The following is a 21,196-nucleotide window of genomic DNA, read 5'->3' as shown; positions in this document are numbered from 1 at the left end:
TTCTGTCACTTTAGTCTAAACAAGGACACATGAGATGTAATCTCTCTTCTTATCAGAGCTCCCGAAGGAAACTCAGTTTATTGATGGACAGCATGTCTTTCCAGAGTTCAAATAAACAAATGTGTTATTAGAGCTACGTCATGAAATGTTATACGAGTGTAAACCTGTGTAATCCTCATGTGGGGCTTGAGGAGTGAACAGACGGGTCTTTGTTGAATTGAATCAAATTATCTGCAAATCTGCTTCTGTATCCCACATGAAAATAATACTATAGTAAACTTCAGTATTTACTATGGTAAATCCTTGGAAAATTCCTAGGTACGGTAGTGTTTTTAACCTCACCGTAGTAGATATTAAAATCACTTTGGTGTGTACAACAATATATCTTTCACATCTTTACACAGTTTACTATAATAAGTACTTTAGTATTTTCAACTTTTTCATGTCGGTATGTGATTCAATGTATTAATAATACATCTATAATTTGTTAGGGAGAGCCGGGGGAACCAGGTACTCTAGGCCCTAAAGGTTACAAGGTCAGTTAATGTTATTTAATAAAACGTGCAATCAAAATAAAATGTGAAAGACATTAAACTTAAGTCTTATGATTAGAAAAGTCTGTTTTTTTACAGTTTAAATGTAATCTCTGTGTATTTTACTAACAGGGGGACACAGGAGACAAAGGAGATTTCGGCCAAGAAGGTCCACAAGTAAGTAACATGTGCCATTGGTGTGTAAATGAGCTTTATTCTGAAATCATTCTTATATAATTGGCATCATGTCCACTGGTGGCTGTGGGGTAGTTCAGAATATGTAAACGGACATTCGTGCGATATAAACTTTTCCATCATTAGAGAGTTGGATAGAAGAGAAATGAATGTGTGAGTGTGCAAACCTTGATTTTTCTTCCCAAAAGTACTCTGTAATGTTGACGCAACCGGGTTAAGGTTACATTTGACCGAATAAACCAGAGAGAACCAGATTTATTGATTATTCACAGATCCGGGGCATAATACAAAGAAATGGGTGGGTAAATAAGTGACCTGCAATAAATGCGTGTCTGTGCAGTGAAAAGTAGTTTTGGGTTTGTAGGACTGTGCATCCTGGAGCAAAGTCCTTGTCGTAAATTGACTTGACTGAGTCACTATTTACTTACCGTATGAAAAGGACGCATTGAAAGTGAAGGGTGACTGAGGCTGTCCATCACAAGGTTTGCGTTTTGTGTTGTGTGAAAGAACAAAAGCCATATAGATTTCAAAACTCAAAGCAATAAGTGAATGATAGATTTAAGTGTAAGATTTAAGTGCAGATTAAATGAAACATACCCCCTGGTCCAAGCTTCTCTCAGATCAAAATAAATGTTTTCTTCTTTTTATCAGTTAAATTTATTTTTAACCAGTCTATCCAACTATGATTGTCACTCAGGGTCCACCCGGAGATAAAGGTGACCAGGGTACAACTGAAATCATTGACTACAATGGAAACATCCAAGAGGCTCTTCAGGTAAGCGACCTTTAACCTTTCATTTATAATCATATCTCTGAGCTGCGATAAATTCAGCAGAGGTTTCACTGGTGTAGTTTAAAGGGCCGTTCACACCAAGAATGATAAAAATACTGAATACTTCAATGATATTTAAAAAATCTGTACAAATTTACATTAGGACTAATAACACAACAGCCTTAACGCCTGCGAATAAAATTTTCAGATTAACACGTTGAAATTAAATAGCAAATGCTCATTTGTGCGCCCATGGGCGTGTTGTTCTAAAAAAGAGGTGTTTTCAGGCACATTGTTAGCCGTTACTATTTTGAGGAACTGAAAATAAACTGCGCCATACCACCTCAAACCTGGTCTAAAGTCTAAAAGCAATATTTTTGGGTTATTTAAAGAGCTTGTTATTAGAAACTGTTTGTGTCCACAACGCGATTTCACTTTATTTATTACACAGAGGGAAGCGCAGCAGCACACAAACATGCCAAATATGAAAATAAATGGAGTACGATGTAAAAGATGATTATTGTGGACATAGAGATAAAAATCCGTCTTGTCCTGTAGATGCCTTTCCTCTCTGGAGAAGCGTCCAGTCTTTGCTCTCGCAAAATAGCGAATCTTAAAGGGAATGAGAGATGAGACTCTGATTGGTTTATTGCACGTCACGCCCAAAAAACAACCAATACTCGTTCAGAAAATCGGGACAACCCGTTTAGATCATGCGCCCGGGCTGGCCGACAATTTCCCCGTGGTCAAACTAGCAAAAGTGGATTCGGACACACCCTGAGTGCACCTGCGCTGTGCGCTTTAGACCATGCGCTTAGATCGTTAAAATAGGGCCCTTTATTAAAACAAATGATGTTATGTGCGATTAATCGCGATTAATCACATAAAAGATGTGTGGTTAAATAGGATATTTTTTTATCGATGGACACCACTAAATTATATATTTATCAATATGCTGTGAATTTTCAGCTATTATTTATTAGTAACAACAATCAACCAGTAGTCGAGATTTAAAATAGAAGTTGAACTGACTTGTACTTGGGAAGAAGCACAATGTTCTATACAGTGTAGCAGTGCGATTTTCTTCCAGACAACAACGAATAATAAAACATACAAATCATTGATTGACAACCAATTAAAATCCACTGAAATTTAAAGGGCCCGCATGTTTAAAATGTGAAACTGCAGCGCAGTTAGTAGGGCTGTCAAACGATTAATCGCGATTAATCGCATCCAGAATAACAGTGTTTTTGCATAATTTATGTCTCCGTACTGTGCATATTCATTCTGTATTTATAAACACACAAACGCATGCATATATTAAAAAAATATGTATAAATATGTATATATCTCTTTTATTGGATTGGAAATATTGGATATTAATTATTGGATAAATAAATACATGTTAATGTTTCCTATGTATACATGTGTTTATAAATACAAAATGATTAAGAGTTTATTCTGGATGCGATTAATCATTTAAAACCCTATCTGTAAGTGTGTGCGCTCATTTAGTGTTCTAGAATTTAGTTTGATGTTGTTTTTCATTTTGGTGTGAATGGGCCTTAAATGTGCAGCCAGAAAATGTTTGTTGTCACTGGTCGATATGACAACACCGATTACATTGTAGACATACTCATTTATGCTCATATTCATTCAACAATCAGAAGTATCTGATAATGGAGGCTCACCAAGATAAAGTTCACAGTGTTTGATCATGTGATCAGTTCTCATTAGAACACTACAATGACCCCATTATATGTTGTGCTGAAGTTACCCAGAAGTTTTTTCAATGTAGTCTTTTAAGTTGTGCTCCTAAAGCAATGGGCACGTACAAAAAGCATGCCGACACAACGTCTGGTGCAGAACTATAATCTATTATCTCTTGCCTTTTCTTCCTGACCGCCTGCAGAAGATAACCACTATTACAGTTACGGTAATTCACCGTCTTTTCTGTGTGTTACAGGAGTGATGTATCTTTGCTCAGCATGAACTTCCATAAACCTGTTTCTCTCAGCTAATTCTGTTAATGCCCCAATAATCTCAAGAAAACATTGTGTGTCGCTTTGACAAAGTTTATTAAAGCTTGTCTTATCTTATCTGTCATTTCTGTTTTAACAAAGGTCAAATGCCTGAAGAAGAGCTTTCAATAGAGACATCTTTTGAAAATTCTGTCATTATTTACTCACCCACATGTCAAAACCTTTATATGACTCATTCTTCTGTGGAACACAAAAGGTTTTGAGCAACATCTGGGTGAATAAATGATGACAGAATTGTTGTTTTCGGTGAACTCTCCCTTATTACATAAGGACTTCATAAGAGTTTTAAATCGTTTTGCGGAAATTTTTGTGAGAAATGAGAAATGGCCCTTGTCGCTCATGTTCTCACCTGTGTTGTTTGTAATGCTTTGTATAACAAAAAATCTGTCATATGTAACCTCGTATCTCCATATTTCATAATTTTTTACATTTTCATTATTTATGAATATCGGTCACCCTTCGTGTTTGATTGTGGGTTTTGCAAATACTTAACAACTGAAAAGTATCGAAAAGAGCTTGTCGACTAACATGTCAGTGTTCAATTATTAAAAAAATACAATGCTTTTTACAGTTTCCTGAAAAGCTGCTGTTTGGGAGATACAAGGATGTGTTGCATGTATTTTAAGCGTACCTCATTTTGCACTTTTTTAAATCTGTGTTAAACATTTGGGGGCTTTTAACTTCACATTGATATACTACGATCTCCTTTCAATTCCTTTTGTGATTTAGGGTCCTCCGGGACCACCCGGGCCAGTTGGACCAAAGGGGGTAAAGGTGAGCGCATTCATGCATTGCTTGATTATCCACTAACATTCAGGGCTTTTGGGGTAATTGAGGGTGAGAGTCAGATATTTTATGTGCTTGGAACAATATAAAGATGATATAAACAACCTGAAGTCTTTGAGATCACAAAGTGTTTTCATTGAGTCTTAAGTGAATTATCACTGCTTTTCACAGGGAGATCAGGGTGTTCCTGGACTTCCGGGCCTGGATGGAGAACGGGTAAGGGGACGGGAATATTCTTATAGTCTAGCTACTATTGTGTGTCTCAAATATCTCACCCTATCACTTATAACATAATGGTATGTCAAAAATAATATCATCCACACATGTCCACAGGGTCACAAAGGCTCAAAAGGTGACATGGGAATTCCTGGAATATCAGGAGAAAAGGGAGCAATGGGACTTCCGGGGTTACAGGTAAAATGTTTTGTGTGTCATTTGTTGAAATTAAGTGTTGCGCTTTTTTCTTTTTCTTTCTAGAGATGTACATTGTATTCCATAAGGTACCTTAAAGATCCATGTAAATACCATGGTACAAAAATGTAAAGTAGTATAATCTGGTGTTAGCATCAATAACAACCTTGTATCATAATAAAAACAATTTGTAAGGGTAATTATAAATAAAGTCCCATTATGTGGCATTATTCGGTCAAGTGAAGTGATTTTTGTTGGTCATTTTCTCTGCAGGGTTTGAGTGGTCTGAAAGGAGACAAAGGAGATGGCGGTCTGTCTGGTCCTCAGGGACCTTCAGTAAGTACAGCCAACAACAGTGTACAAACAAAACCTGATCTAAGAGTACATGCATAACAATGACAACATCAGTAAATGTTTGGATGGGTTTTATAGTTTTGAATATTTAATGCCAAATTTATTTGACATTGAGTTATATTTGACAGACTGTGCGATGATTGAGTGCCATTTAAATTGCAGTCTTATATCAAGAGTTATTGTTACCTGCTGTTTTTCTTGAGCGCTGTATATAAACAGATGCTGAACAAATTAAGAGACCATTTCAATAAAATCAAACTTCAGAACTGTGAAAGACTGACCGCATGACAAGACACGTGAAAACTGTGATAAAAATCAAGTTTATCTTACAAAAGATGTTTTTTTAACCTAAATGTAAAAATATGACTGTTATGTTGCTTATAAGCCAAATTACTCTGAAAAAGTAATGAATTACTAGTTACTAATGACATCTTTTCAATATTGTAATTAGATTACTGTACAAATGACTCTCTCCAAAAAGTATTTAATTACTCATTACTATTTACTTTCTATGTCCTATATCCACCTTGATTAGTTAAGTGATTCAAGGATAAACATGAAATGGCTCTTTTTATTCATTCAAATAAATGATATAAACTACAGAAAGTAATATTATTAATTACAAATCTGAGAATAAAACATTACAGCACACGTTTTAAAGTTAGACTTTGAATTTTGATGTAAATTCCACTATTGCAGACACGTATATTAGACACAGTATTTAGTTTAATTACATCACATGTAATTTTTCAAGGGAAACGTAATTTAATTACAGTAACTAATGACCTTTAACTAGTTACACCTAACACTGCTTATAAGTGGATCTGAACTTGTTTTCTTTGCAGTGTTTAAGGTATGAAAAAATACAGAGCGTCTTTTCTGTTATTTATGTTCTCCGGTTTTCATTTTCTGCAAATGAATGCAAATAGAAAAATAGTTTTATTTTTTAAATTTGGGAGATATATTGTTAGTAATTCACAGAATCAAAAAAACAAAATGATCATTTAACCTTAATACATACATATAAAACGTAAATTCAGAAAAACTTAAAGTAATTTTGAAATCTCTAAATGTTTTCCGCAGCTGTTTATTTCGGTCATACAATTTTATTTGTTTGTCTCACATAAACAGATCATTGGGCCCCCCGGAGCACTGGGGCCTCATGGACCCCCTGGACCCATGGTGAGTTAAAACACTCAGAAAACATCCATACACAAAACATCTGTGTACATGTATACAGCAGCCTATAGACGGTTTAATTGGACTCACATACCTGGCCCGAAGGAAACCTCTGGTCTGTGTATTGTTATGATATCACAATTTATTTTATATTTAATGTATATGAATATTCATTTGTATGAATATTTTATTGAATATTCATAACATTTATTTTTTATGAATTATTAGTTATCGTTTCGTTGTAGCGGTCTACCGGAAGTTAAGTTTGGGTCACATAACGTTTGTTTACCGCTGAAACTGTCTACAAACACATACACCTGTTCTTTGTAGATTTATAGTTATGCAAGCGTCTGTTTTATTGCTTTTACTTCAGTTCTTTATAAACTTATATAGACATCATATCTAAGGAGACTTTGTGATGGACATGTATTTTAGATCCATGTATTTTTGGCCAACATGAGACATTCTGTAAATGTCTGCACCTCAGGTTTTGCCCACTGAAATCAACATTTGACTTGTTTACACTTGACTTCATTTTTGAAGCTGATAGGTCTTGAGCATTTTTTTAAACGCCAGCGCTAGCGTCTTTTTCTGCAGCTCAGAGGTTGAAAAAATTTCGGCCACATCAAGCACCTTTTTCACAGCTAACCAATGACAGAGACCTGTCGTTTCTATAACAACATCCGAGGAACGTGATTGGTCGAGAAGGCTCAAGCTCGAAAAAGTAAAATGGCGGCCAAAACGCCCTCTGGAGCATAGTTTTATATAATAGTAAGTTTAATTTTCACTTTCAATAACTTTTGATTGCACCTCTAGTGAGATATTAGTATTGTAGTTTTTAAAGATGTGCAAAGACGCTCTCTGTTTATAATTCAAATAGTCTTGCGTTACGCTGGCTATGAAGCCTGTCTCGCTAAGCATTCGTGCACAAATGTTATCTTTGAACATTGCCGGCTGCTAAACGCTGCAAACGTTTAGTTTTTTTCTACTGAAAAAGTGCCATAGTCAACTTTTTCTTGTCAGAAAAGAAGTCATGTGTGAACACGGCCTTATGTTGTTGTTGTTTTTTGTCAATGTCTTTCAGATCATTGCGCAGTATTGTGCACTCTGTCTCTTTTAGGAAAAATGTAGAACAATGATGTATGACTCATCTTGCACTACACATATTTTGGGCCAATCAGATGGACTCATTCCTTTCACTATCAAATAGCAAATCAAAGTTCTTAACTATGACCTGACTAAACCCCATTGGCTATTTTAGAAAGACAGGCATGATGCCTTTGATATTTTCCTCTCTCACTTTTAACATAAACATTTAGATGAATAACAGAACATTTATATACGGCCTTTAACATGTCGGAAAGCTTTCAAAAGCACTATGTATTACAAAAAGTGATGTGTTGTTTGATATGCATGTGTTGCAGGGTCCTCATGGATACCCTGGGCCAAAGGTAAGACATTATGGGATGGAGAATGTCTTTGATATAGTTACTTAACTTCAATGTTATCCTTTCCTGAATTACAAAAATGAGTCCAACCCTTCATGATAAAATACTGATATTTGGTGTTTAAGGCATGCTGCAAATTTAGCATCAATCTTTCAGAAAGCAAACTTCTTCTGAAGATTAAAGCAACTGGTTGAGTTTTTATGATTTCATTAGTCCTTGTTTCTAAATTATTATTATGTCTCCTATCTCCACTGTTTATTCCAAAATGTGTTATCTCTACCTGCTTTGCAACGATCCAAAATTGGCGGGCAGACAGTTGAAACCTGCAGCAGGCCTTAATCAACACTTGGGACTCTCTCCCAAAGTAAAAGTTTCTAGTCATCCCAGTCATTATAGAACATCACGTTAAATTCACTCGGGAGGATCTTAAATTATTTGGTTCATCCAGCCAATGGAAAACACGGCCAGGTGCTCCTGAGTGAATTTTACCCATCGTTCCCTAACCCAACCTCCTCTCTATTTAGGGGGAACCAGGGGTGCATGGTCTCAAAGGATTGCGTGGGGAGCCCGGGCATAAGGGCGACAGAGGACCCCTGGGTCTCCCCGTAAGTACTGTACACGACAGCCGTGCATCCTGGGATCTCAGTGCTTCTTTGACTCAACATCCTCTAACCTTTCCCCTCATTCCCCCGGCTGTTCATTTGTATGCTGTTGAGAATGTTTCACGTTTCTTAAAGGGACAGTTCACCCAAAAATGTAGTTCCCCAGAAAGCTGTATTGCTCTGGGGTTACTGTTTTTATAGATCAGGAGATTTGATGGAGTTCTCAGTGATGCTTGGAGAGAAATGAAAACAGAAACACACGAGACAATTGTTGAAAAAGAGCGTGAAGGTGTAAAATGAAGGTAGATCGTAGAGGTAACACAATGTGGATTAGAGTAAATTTGATGAGAAATGTTAAGGGTTCGTACTGAGATCTATAATATTGACTTTTGATCGCAGACTTGACAAATCTGGGCTCAGTTGATATCTCTTCTGAAACTCTAATGGAGACCTTTCTTAGTATTGTTCTCAAGAGAGACGGATGAGACTGAAGTTTCCATTTTCTCTACATTTAAACCCATTGGTTTCTAAAATAAATATTAAAGAGATCTATGACTTCTCATCCAAGTCCAAGTCTGTGTTATTTTCCGCTTTTTTGGGGTGAACTGACCTTTTAATTGAGTTAATTTCACCTGCTATGTCACCCCTTAAACCTGTTGGTTAAACGTCCATTTGTTGTTATGTTGGTTAACAGCTGAGTTGACAAGTTTTTTTTGTCTGGTTCACTGTGTTCATCATGTACTAATCCCACTTTTCATACCTCCACTCATACCTCCATAAATGCACAGGGAGCGTCTGGCTCAGACGGCAAGCCGGGACCCAGGGTGAGTCTCAAGCAACCACCATTCATCCCCCACAACCATCATAGATCTTAAAAAAAACAAATACCAAAATGAGTCAAGAGACACATTTATGGTGAATGGGGGAGAGTGGTTAGACTCAGTATTGTTCAGGTTTTATCAATGTTCAACTTTTACACCTGCTAGTTTAATCTCAAGTCACCCGAGACTACACAAGGTTTGTTTAGTATAAAAAGCATTAAGTCTCAAAACGTTCTTGTTTTTTTAGTCTTTTTTACATGTGTCTTTAATGGCTTTTGATCATCCGAAAAAAAATTATATTAGACAACCAAACATACTCTGTGTGACATTAACACAAATTTAACATTCACTCATCCATTAACACACCAGTGGTTGTTTCTTCATGCTCCTCTGTGTGTTTATATGATGTTTGTGTGCATGCGAATATGATAAGAGGAATATGTGTTTAGTGAAATGATTGTGTCGCTCATTAAAAAGATTGAATATATTTATGGCAACTGTGTTTGCATGAGTCTTTATAAAAGCAAATGTCTTATTTATAACCCTCCCTTATTTATAGGGTGTGGATGGACCAGTCGGTGCATCTGGTCCAGCGGGTCCAAAGGGAGATAGAGTAAGTGTTTATTATGGGTTTCATATCTTTTCTTATTGTTTTTTTGTTATTTTACATAGGTCAGATGAGGGTAAAACTGAAATTATTCAATTGAAACTTGAAAACGGCTGATTTGTGTTTTATGAAAATATCTTAAAGAACATCGGTAACCAAACAGCACTGACCCCCATTACTTCCATTGTATGAGCACAAATCCACCGCGACATTTCACAAAATATCTTCTTTGGTGTTTTACCAAAAAAAAGAGTTTTGAATGACATGCGGGTGAAATAATGATGACAAAATGTTGATGTTTGATTGAAGTATCAAGTTCAGAAGCGACCTTCCCAGGATGATTTCGACATGTTTGGAATTTTAAGTCAATATTATACATTAAATGTGTTTACATGAAAGATGCTGTTCAATGTATCTGTCACAGGGTGAGAAGGGTGATGTTGGCGATCCTGGACCCAGGGGGCCGTATGGGTTACCTGTGAGTACTCCTAAACAATTATTTTACTATATTCCCTGCTAAATAACAGATTTTACATCACAATACCATTATGAACCGTTAGCCGGCTGAAAAAACAATAGAAACCATAAAGATGTCATAATTGTTTCAAGGGTTTTAAAAGCGTTTGTATTGGTTTTAATGGAAACTATAATGGTTGTACTGGTATGTGATGGAATCTATTGGTGGGATGTTTAATTCTTCTGGAATGATGCCCAAAACACACTAGAAAAATGAGTATTGTAATTGTTTTAATGGAAAAAGCTAATGGTTCATAATGGTATGTTTTAGGCATTATTCCTGTTGGATTTAACATCCCACCAATAGAATCCATCACATACCAGTAGACACCATGAATGTTTCCATTAAAATCCATACAAATCCTTTAAACCCTTTATAACTTCCTTAATGGTTTCTTTTGTTTTTTGCAACAGGGATTAAGAGCATAACAAAATTAAATTTTGCAGTGTGTTTGGGCATTATTTCAAAAGGATTTAATGGTGTTCTATTGGTTCCCATCAGCCAGATAAGATCCAATATAATCCATCACATACTGTGCCAGTAAACACCATTATAGCTTCCATAAAAAAAAAATTACAGTAAGGTTTCATAACATGAGCAGTTAGACACAGTCCTAAATAATCATTTGTGTCCCTGGCGATAGAAGGGTCTCTATTTTTTATTGAGATTTATATATCATCTGAATAATTCAGCTGAAAAAATCAGATGTCCATTGATATATGGTTTGTAGGAAAGGACGACATTTGGCGGAGATATAACTATTTGAAAATCCTTCTTAAAGATCTTTACTTAATTCTCCTAATGATTTTTGGCATCATTTTGACCCAAACAATGTTTTTTCATGACTGGTTCACATCTGCCCATTTCAAATCCCAATATCACAAATGCTCTCTCTCTTTCTGTCTTTTTTCTTCAAGGGAGCTGCTGGAACACCAGGACTGGATGTAAGTTGTCCTTCTAAATATTTGCTTGTGTTGGCATGTCTTGTATTGTTTCCGGGTCACTTTATGCTGCTGTTCTTCCAGCCGTAGCTTCTCACAACCCGAGTGAAGTTCTTTAGTCCTGAACCGATCTGACTCCAGGCTTGTGTAATTACCTGTAGTTGTATTTTTACAGGGGTTGCCAGGCTTAAAGGGAGACAAGGGCGTCGAGGGGGAAAGAGGAGAAAAGGTGATTGTAGAGATGTTGTGAAATAGGGAATGATTAGATCTGATGTCAATGGACATTTACAGAGTAGATCAGGAAACAGAGAGCGGATTGGGAGATCGGTGCGAATATCTTTTCATACATTTTACAAACTTATTTTATATTGCTCAATCATAAAGTTTGGTATTTGTATTTCATCGATCAGTTTTAATTTCAAACAACCTTTTTGACCATCCCATAATCATAAAAGTCTGTAAAAATCATTCATAGTTTATTGTCAGATGAAAATATTTGTTTTTACTCCAATGAGAAATACAGTCCATTGACAACAGGCAGTTGGTTTTCTAATGGCTCTGTATTGACCTCTTCTCTTGCATGTTTTCTTTCATTAACATATGGAGGAGTTCATTTAAAGAACACTTCGTTTCCATCGTAGAATTACATTTAGTTTTATACTTATAAATTCTGGCTTCACGATGCCATAGGAGAACCTGAGTATGTCTAAATGTTCCATAAACAACCTTTAACATCCGAATCACCTTTCCAATAATCTCAAGGTTCTTGAGAATATAAACCGGTAAGAAAGAGATGGTTCTTTGACTGAATGCTTCTTTTTGAAACCAAAAATGGTTCTTCTATGGCATCGCTGTAAACAACCTTTTAAGCGCCTTTATTTTTAAGAGGGCAGAAGAACCAATTTTGGTTCCACAGAGAACCATTCTGTCAAGGAACCATCTCTTTCTTACCTTTTTATAATCCGAGGAACCTTTTTTCAGATGTTAAAGGTTCTTCATGAAACCGTTTAGACAAAAATGGCATCGTAAAGCACCTTTATTTTCAAGAGTGTGTTACTCGTATACATTTTTCTATGCGATGTTGTGCAATTAACACAAGCTAAATGCAACATTTATTTATGATTTTATAGATTATGATTTGGTTGATTATGTCATGACTTCGAATGTATAAAAAGCTTTGCTCATGGTTCTTCATATCTTCTGATAACTGTATGCCTTCCCTTTTTTTGTGTGCATCGCATGTGTAACAATCACTCATATACGTCATACATTTATTTTAAAGGGATAGTGCATCCAAAAAACTCCAATTTGCCATTTATTGACTCACCCTGAGGCCATCAGAGATGTATGTGACATTTTTTCTTGAGTAGAACCTAAAGAAGATTGTTTGGTAAATCCTCTCTGCTTCATATAATGGGAGTCTATGGGGTTCACCTGTCTAAGAGTTCCTAAAGCACATCATTTCAAATAGCGGCTCCTGGCGACATGTTGACGTTTCGTGAAGTGAATCGTTTGATATTTTCATAAAACTGAACGTCGCTTTTAATAATATTAGCCATAATGTGCAGCCTCTGCACACAATCGCAATCTTCTTGTAGTATTTGGTGGCGGATGGCATACCACATCTAACGGCACCTGCAGAAAGGCAGTGTTGAGGCTGTACAGTATGGCTAATATTATTAAACATGACATTTAAATTTATGAAAATGTCGAGCGAGTCACTTCACGAGACGTCAACATGTCGCCAGGAGTCGCATTTTGGAATTATGTGCTTTAGGAACTCTAAGACAGGTGGACCCCATAGACTCCCATTATATGATGCAGAGAGGGCTGAAGATTTACCAAACAATTTTCTTCTTCAAGAAAAAAAGTCACCTATATCTCGGATGGCCTGAGGGTGAGTAAATAAACAGAAAATTTGAGTTTTTGGCTGAAATGTCCCTTTAACACAGTCTGTACATTCCTTTTTTTTCACCAACATGTGTTATTTCAAACTTTGTTTATAATGTATAAGTGTAATTCAGCTTGATCAAGCAGATGATATTGAGAAAACTGTTTATTCTCTGTTGCTGTGTGGAGGGGATACAGTTTTGTTTCTGTCTGTGTGGTTTGCTGCGGATGGGTCGGGTCGGGGGGGCTTTTTGGGTTGGGCTGCTGTGGGGAGTTTTCCTGCTTTTCTTTCCCTTCCCTTGTGCCCTTGTAAGACTGCTGTTGATCCTGTTCCCTTTATGGACCTGCTCACATCTCACGTATCTGCCATTCCCACCTAACTCTTCCCGTCCTTTCCTGTCACCGACGTAATCGTCCATTTCCCTAGTAACACTTTTCAGTGACCTTTGACTTTTTTTGACAATGCAAGAAAACCTTTACCTATATGCCTTCGTTAACCAAGTGCAATACATTTGTTTGCCTGTCAGATTTAGGACTTTTGCTTAATATTTTGCACTTGTAAGTTCATGGTGAAGTATGTTGCACTTAAGCCTAAAATACACAGATGCTGGTCTGAAGAAACTCTGTAGAACTTCGGCTGATCAAACTGTTGTGTCCACAGGGGGAGAAGGGAAAGAAAGGCAAAAAAGGGCCTAAGGGGGAAAAAGGAGAACAGGGTGCCCCAGGATTAGATGCACCCTGCCCATTGGTATGTCCCAGCTGAGAGCTGGAAAACCGCTACTGACGGCGGAACCTCAAGGGAAGAGCCGTCCCGTGGTCAGAATGGCGACCTGCCTCATCCTTGACATAGTTTATCCATTAATTAAAGCAAGATGCATTATGGGATGCCAGGACAAATTGGTCCAGTAAATTTAAACATCAAGGATTGATGGTTCAACGCGGTTGCTAGGAAACCACTGGGCCGCTCCTCCCTGCCCTGTGCCGTGTCCTCTAAGCGAGAGGCCGGAAGGGCGCCTGCAGCCTCTATCCCAATAACACTCCCAGTTCCCTTTCTATGATGCAGGGTTTCCGGGGCTTAAAGGGTGAAAAGGGAGACCCAGGTCAACCTGGTTTGGATGGGCTGGATGCCCCGTGCCAATTGGTACAGTATCTTCTTTTCCTACCTCTCCTGTGCATGTCACCACCTGCGTCCTGAGCAGTCGTCATAAATGTTCATGGCTCAGAGTGCTTCTTTCTCCATGCATGGCTTATGAACGACCGAGCTGAGCTTATTTCATTTCACATTTAACACATATTGCATGACCTGCTCGACACAGGTAAACTCACATTTCCACCTGCTTTTTTAGTTTGTATTAGTTTGAATCATAGAATATATATACATAGATGCTACTGTCATATTTACTACTCATTCTGTAATGTGGCCTGGGGCTCTGAATGATTTGTTAGCTCGCAGTATCTCCTAGCATCACAAGTGCTTTTCTCCCCTGTTAGAACAACCTTAAATATTCTTGTTTTCAGTTACACGTAACATTTGATTTTACTTTCTAACTGTGAAATTCAACTTGTTTTTCCCAAATGAAATAACTAGCACTAACATCCCATGATCCCCATAATACTCTATGCTGTGTTGTACCGGTTAAGTGGTACAGTGATCTAGTACAGTGGATACAGCTGAAGCATGGGTCTCTCTCCTCAAGTCTTTAACCCTTTCCTGTTACTTCTCATACTTTAAATCTGTTCCAATTGAGCACTTGATCCAACTGAAGGATGAGGAAAATCACCGGTCATATCCTGAGTCTCCAAGTGAAAATAACTAGATTCATAGTTTTGATTTCATAGAGTTGATAACATGTGATTAAAAATAGATGCATTATTAAAAGTAGAGTATTGGGGCATGTGTGAATTATTTATATGCAGTGGAGTCCACATTGAATAACTGAAACTCATATTGTTATTTAAGCAGAGATATAAACTAAATGTGCAAATGATCAAATGTAAACAATTTATTACAGTATTTTAATTGATTATGTAAATATTAATATTGTACATTTTGGATTCTAACTATTACTGTTATATATAATATTACATAAGCATTTTTGCTGTGGTTTCAGATTTAATTTGATGTGGACTTCACTTGGTAAACTCTTTATTATATAAGAGATGTATTATATGCACATCATTTTAATAATTGTAATAATTTGCATGTCTGGTTCTGGTTCAGTTTGACTTTCATTGTTATTTATGAGTTGGCCAATGGTCATTATGCAAACCATTTTTTTATTATGAATTAGTGAGCATCATCCTCATTACAATTCCTGGTTTGCTTTGCCATACATCATTCAATGAAAGTGTGGATTGCTTTAAATTATTTTATTTATTGTATTATATTGTCTTTGCATGCACCACTGACTATCACATTATCACAATAAATCATAATTTCAATTTAAAAGGACTTTATTGACAAAATTGTGTGCGCCACATGCAGCTGCGGAAAAAATAAAGAAATAATTTAAATATTCCAAAACAGTTAAAATTAAATAAAACTGTGAACTAATGACAATATCTCTTCCAAATTTTAAATATAATATTATTTAGCTATATTTGTATCTTTGTTATCTATTTGCATTTATTTGCATGAAAAGGAAAACTTGAGAAACAGGTCAAAATTGCAGAAATTGGTTTCTTATTTTTTCCTATGGCTGTATATACATAAAACACTAAGGGCCCTATCTTAACCCCCCCCCCCCCCCCGCACAATTCAGCGCAGCGCGTTGTTTAAATAGCAAATGCATTTTTGCGCCCATGGGCGTGCTGGTCTAAAAAAAGAGGTGTGTTCAGGCGCATTGTTGGCGCGTTGCAATTTTGAGGAACTGAAAATTGACTAATATTTTTTTAGTTATTTAAAGAGTGCGCTAGGAATATATAGGCGGATGCACAGCGCTCGTATATTCTGCTTATTACACACAGAGGAACGCGCAGCAGCACACAATAATGCCAAATATTACAAATAAATGGATTACAATGTAAAGTATTCTTATTGTGGACATAACAATAGAAATCCGGCTTGTCCTGCAGATGGTCTGCTTGCGACCTTTAACCACTCGCACAAGCAGAACCGTTTCCATTCTGGAGAAGTGTCTGCTCTTCCGAATTCCGCCGTAGAAATAGCTAATCCTCCTTGGCGCGAATGCAACTGGGTCTTAAAGTGAATGAGATATGAGACTGTGATTGGTTTACTGCATGTTTGGCCCAAAAAACACCCATTACTCTTTAAGAGAATCGGGACAACCCGTTCAGACTACGCAACCACCTTGTTACGACTTTTACTTCCTCCCAATAGTCAAGTTCGATTGTCTTCTGGGCACTCAGCCAGGGCCCGCAAGGAGGCCGATTTGAGGACCTCGCAAAACCATCTAATCGGTAGTGGCGACGGGCTAGTGTGTACAAAGGGCATGAACTTAATCGATGTGGGCTCGTGACCCGCGGCCGGGTGAGGTTCCCCGTGTTCAGTTTCAGCTTTGCAACTATACTCCCCCCGGAACCCAAAGACTCAAGGTTTCCCCTAAACTGCCCAGCGGGTCATGGGATTAACGCCGCCGGATTGCAGGTCGGCATCATTTATGGTCGGAACTAAGACGACTGTTTTCCCGTCGTTGAACTAGCTGAAGTGGATTCGGGCAAGCCCTGAGTGCACCTGCGCCGTGCGCTTTAGACCATACGTTTCGATCGTTAAAATAGGGCCCAATAGTCAAGTCAATATTCTTGCTAATTCATTCAGTATGGGGACATTAATGAAATGTTCTTATTGAACGTTATTATATTGATTTATTGAGAAAATGATTCAGAGGTCAAGACACTTCAAAAAACCCATGTTACTGATTTTGAGAAACATGAGAAAGTTACTGATTTTGCCAACTTTTCGTTTTACCTCCACAACAGGGTCCAGATGGACTTCCAATGCCAGGCTGCTGGCAGAAGGTAAGTTTAAACACAGTGGCTAAAATATCCCCAAATTGTCTATGAGATGTACATTTAATAAGTAACGAAATGAACAGCATGAGGTTTACGTAAAGCAATGAGAGATGACTCACATCTGTTGTCTCTGTATCACCCAACATATTCGTCTTTGTGTTTCCTTTGCAGTGATAACTCTAACTCAAACCGCATGGAGTTTGTAAATAAGGCTTCAGTTTTTCGTATGTACGTATATTGTTTTTTTTAATTCAGAAAAGTACCGAGTCTATATATAAAAGTGGATGTAGATGTTAAAAAACACGCTCATGGCGCTCACACGTAGCTGCTGCTTCTTATCCCGTGTGGTCATGGCAACGTGCGTTACATTCACATCAGCACTGTGGATTTTTTTAAACACTTGACCAGCAAGAGACTCGCCATTGCTCGGCTTTGCATGGCCCTTGGATTGGATACCAAAGCAGACTAACAGGGTAAAATGGAGGAGTTTTCAGACTCTGGCGGATGAGGAGCAAAAGCGTCTGAAGGATCAACTTTGGTGTGCTTGATGTACTGTGTTCATCTATAAACCCATCACCACACCATACTACCAGCTCAAAAGACTAAAGACCTCATACGCAACCCCCGAAACAAGCATGGTGCCGATCTGAAGTCCCGTGTACACATATCACTTGTGCTCAAAGTGTCTGTCGGTCACTAACTGCCTGTGAAATCTGTCCGATTTCAATCAAAAGATGTCATTTTTTGTCTTTCATGAAGGGTGTCACGCCTTGGCTGGTGGCTTGAGAAAGTGATGGAAAAGTGTGGTTTGCTTTATTTGTACGGAGGTCGGTGTGGGATCTGGCCACTTGCGTAACCTTTTAGCAAAGAGATAGAGAGAGGAGACATCCGCCGGTCTTTCCGCGGCCACTCATGGACGTTTTTTCTTGAACTGAAGTTGGACGGTACAGTATGACGCCATCTTGGTTAACTCTTCACACGGGTTTGTGCTCAGCTTGATCTACTGAGAACAGCAGGATGGATTTTTGACTTGTCGGTAAAATTTGCATTTGTGTGTATTATAGCCTTCGGTGCCTGAACTCATTTGTTATTCTTTCCTTTATTGGGAACGGCTATATCTATGCTTTGTGCTGTAGACATGACACCGACAGAGAGTGAAGTTCATGGTCAGAGTTCAATGCGTTACATTCTTCATGGCGTCTGAAGGTCTTTAATGTCAGAGGGAGTGTTTTGAGTCTCAGTATATACTGTACATACTGTGCTTGTTTAACCTTGAACATGTGTGTAAAAGTAACCATGACAGGTATGTGATGGTGTCAGTTCAGCTGAGCTTAAAGAAAATCACAAGCCATATTCACAAAACACACAGCATGGTAACGTATCACATATTTCATCCGCTGTACTACATTCCGGTGTCTATTTAAAAAAAAAAATCTGTCAGTATGTTCATTTTTCTACAGGACAGCTTCTCAACCATTTGACCATTACTTTTAAACTTTTAAACACAAGCTACAGTATATTAAACAAACATGCATGACCACAGATGTTTAAATGTGTTTATCTGTAAGGAGATTATGATATTTTTGGCCTTTTAGTTTATGTTTATAAAAAGGAAGAAAAGGTTGGTTGCTTTGTTTTGTTTGTACTGGATTTAAGGCATATTGCTGAAGAACGTTGTTTTCTTTCTTCACATTTTATTTTTATTATCATCTGCTGTTTTACATAGCGCAGTGTTTTGGTTTATTCTTAAGATGGCAGATTGGTTTATAAACAGTCATTCCTTAAGTTGAAAGACCTTTTTCATACAGTGTTGTGTGAAGCAATATCATTGGTGATCAACACAAATTCATTATTGTTCGTATTTTTTTTCTTTTTTGCAAACAATTCATTAGCTTATGATGTCACTAAACATAAGTGAGATTTGGTGAAGTTATTTTCTGGATATAGTTGAAGGAACCAGTCACAAGTCTTATTGACAGTGTTCTGAAACAAATGTAAGATACGTGTCACATTTCTTTCTTTCTTTCTTTCTTTCTTCATTGAATGTAAATTAATATATGTATAGTGGACTATGAGTGTGCATTTAAATATTTGTTCTTTCGATTTGAAAAGTGCAATTTCTCATATGTAATGATGTGCACCATACAAAAACTCAATGTCATTACACAGCAGTATTGTGATATATGAGAAAATATTTGAATCACTTTCATGTTGGAACTGTTGATCTTTTTGTTTTAGTTTAACATGGTTACAAATGCAACTGAAAACAGTAATGTCAGGGCTGGGTTTTTCGCAAATGTTTGTTTGCAAACTGATAAGTGTGAAACTGCATGCGTACCAGACACATCATTATTTTTACAAGCCATTTGTAGCCATTTTCACAAATATTTCATTAACGTTTGTGTCCATTTATTATTGGTATTATTGTAATGTCTGGAGTTCTTTAAGGGAGTTGTCTTAGGTTTTGTATATAAAAGGCATGGGAGCCAAATGTGTCTTTCAAACTCATTTTGTCTTTTGAAGGTTTGCTATATAAAGTGTTGGTGCTGAATGAAACATTTCCTTGTTTTTCCTGTTTTTTTTGCCAAAAGTTTATTACAGAAAATTCCATTGATTTGTTTTCTTAAGCGTTGTAAGTTATGACAATCTATGATTTTCTTATGTGTATGTTTGTACAGTGTATTACCTATTATTTTGTTTTAATGTGTAAAATTATTTTCAACCACTTTTTGGAAGAGTTATTATAATATTATAATTATAATTAAAAACATTTTTTTACAAAATTTACAGAATAACTCTTCCCCGTGTCTGAACAAACACGTACAAAAGAACAATAAGATCACTAATGTGTTTTGTCTGATTTAATCGCTAGAGACAAAGGTTTCTAGAATTTGAACATCATAACTATTTAAAGGGATAGTTCACCCAAAGATGAGAATTCTGACATCATTTACTCACCATCTAGTTGTTTCAAACCTGTATACATTTTTGTTCTTTGTTCTGATAAACACAGAGAAAGATATTTGGAAGAATGCTCATAACTAGACAGATTTTGCACCCATTGACTCCCACCGTAAGAAAAAATACAAGTCTACAGTTCCCCAGAACTGTCCAACATTCTTCAAAATGTCTTATTTTGTGTTCAACAGAAAAAAAATGATCAGGTAATTTTTCCTACTATGGAGTCAATAGGGAGCAAAATCTGTTTGGTTATAAGGATTCTTCCAAATATCTTTCTCTGTGTTCAACAGAACAAATAATTGTATACAGATTTGGAACAACTCGAAGGTGAGTAAATGATGACAGAACTTTACATTTATGGGTGAACTATCACTTTAAACAGACGGTGAGTTGAACATTAATCACGCAGTGATCAAATCATCAAAAATGTACTTTTCATCAATCTGTTTTCTTCATTTGCTCTCAATTCAAGTATGTTTTAAAATGTATTTGTTGTAATTGTTTTGCCTTTTTGTTAAGTATTGTTGGGGATTTGCAACAAGATTGTTCATTGTTATGTGTTTATAAATGGCTCTAGATATTTCACTTTAAATACATGTTACATGACAGTACTAGAGCCAAATAAATGCTGTTTTCTCCAGTTAATTGCATTACTGGTGTCTTTTTATTTTATCTGATTGATTGAGTTTAGTGAAGGGTCATGTCATTGAAAAAGTGATTGAATCAATACTGATGTGATCTTCTCCGTCCCATTCACCGCAGTCTGTCACTCACTCACCTATTTACTTTAAGGGCATGCTTACATTGCCAGTAATCCCAAAGCATTTTACATAGAACAATGACTAAAAATATACAATAGCACAGTAAGAAAAAAAATAAAGTTGTATAACAATAAGGTGCTAGTATCTCAAATACTGTAGTTTTAGTTTAACCACACTTGAATACAGAATCCTATCATTTTGTGCAATGTTATGTAATGTTTTCGGTTTCATTTTCCTGTTTCCCCTTCGTCATGGCAGGACGTGATGTACTTCACAACCAGGTTTGAGCTTTTTTAAATGTATCTACCTATTTATGCAGACATGTCTATTGATCATACCATCCAAAATCAAGAAGACTGTTTTTTTGCATTTCATCATATGACTTTATAGAGTATGGTCGTTTG

The 21,196-nt window shown here is 36.8% G+C and overlaps 1 protein-coding gene across 1 annotated transcript in view; it reads left to right on the top strand.

The window, feature by feature from the left end:
* LOC130419655 (collagen alpha-1(XXV) chain) overlaps positions 1 to 20,681 on the top strand; it is a 147,267-nt gene extending 126,586 nt beyond the window's left edge. The window contains exons 20-38 of the mRNA XM_056746543.1: positions 492 to 536; positions 666 to 710; positions 1,426 to 1,503; positions 3,413 to 3,436; positions 4,272 to 4,316; positions 4,500 to 4,544; positions 4,662 to 4,742; positions 5,013 to 5,075; positions 6,225 to 6,275; positions 7,697 to 7,723; positions 8,245 to 8,325; positions 9,111 to 9,146; positions 9,703 to 9,756; positions 10,175 to 10,228; positions 11,185 to 11,211; positions 11,384 to 11,437; positions 14,162 to 14,239; positions 17,038 to 17,076; positions 17,242 to 20,681. Coding sequence (XP_056602521.1) covers positions 492 to 536; positions 666 to 710; positions 1,426 to 1,503; positions 3,413 to 3,436; positions 4,272 to 4,316; positions 4,500 to 4,544; positions 4,662 to 4,742; positions 5,013 to 5,075; positions 6,225 to 6,275; positions 7,697 to 7,723; positions 8,245 to 8,325; positions 9,111 to 9,146; positions 9,703 to 9,756; positions 10,175 to 10,228; positions 11,185 to 11,211; positions 11,384 to 11,437; positions 14,162 to 14,239; positions 17,038 to 17,076; positions 17,242 to 17,244 — 930 coding nt within the window. The 3' untranslated portion in view covers positions 17,245 to 20,681. The remainder of the gene's footprint in view (positions 1 to 491; positions 537 to 665; positions 711 to 1,425; positions 1,504 to 3,412; positions 3,437 to 4,271; positions 4,317 to 4,499; positions 4,545 to 4,661; positions 4,743 to 5,012; positions 5,076 to 6,224; positions 6,276 to 7,696; positions 7,724 to 8,244; positions 8,326 to 9,110; positions 9,147 to 9,702; positions 9,757 to 10,174; positions 10,229 to 11,184; positions 11,212 to 11,383; positions 11,438 to 14,161; positions 14,240 to 17,037; positions 17,077 to 17,241) is intronic.
* The last annotated feature ends 515 nt before the right edge of the window (positions 20,682 to 21,196 follow it).

Source organism: Triplophysa dalaica, chromosome 1 (assembly GCF_015846415.1).
Source record: "Triplophysa dalaica isolate WHDGS20190420 chromosome 1, ASM1584641v1, whole genome shotgun sequence".
NCBI lineage: Eukaryota > Metazoa > Chordata > Actinopteri > Cypriniformes > Nemacheilidae > Triplophysa > Triplophysa dalaica.
This window is presented reverse-complemented; position numbering and strand designations above follow the sequence as displayed.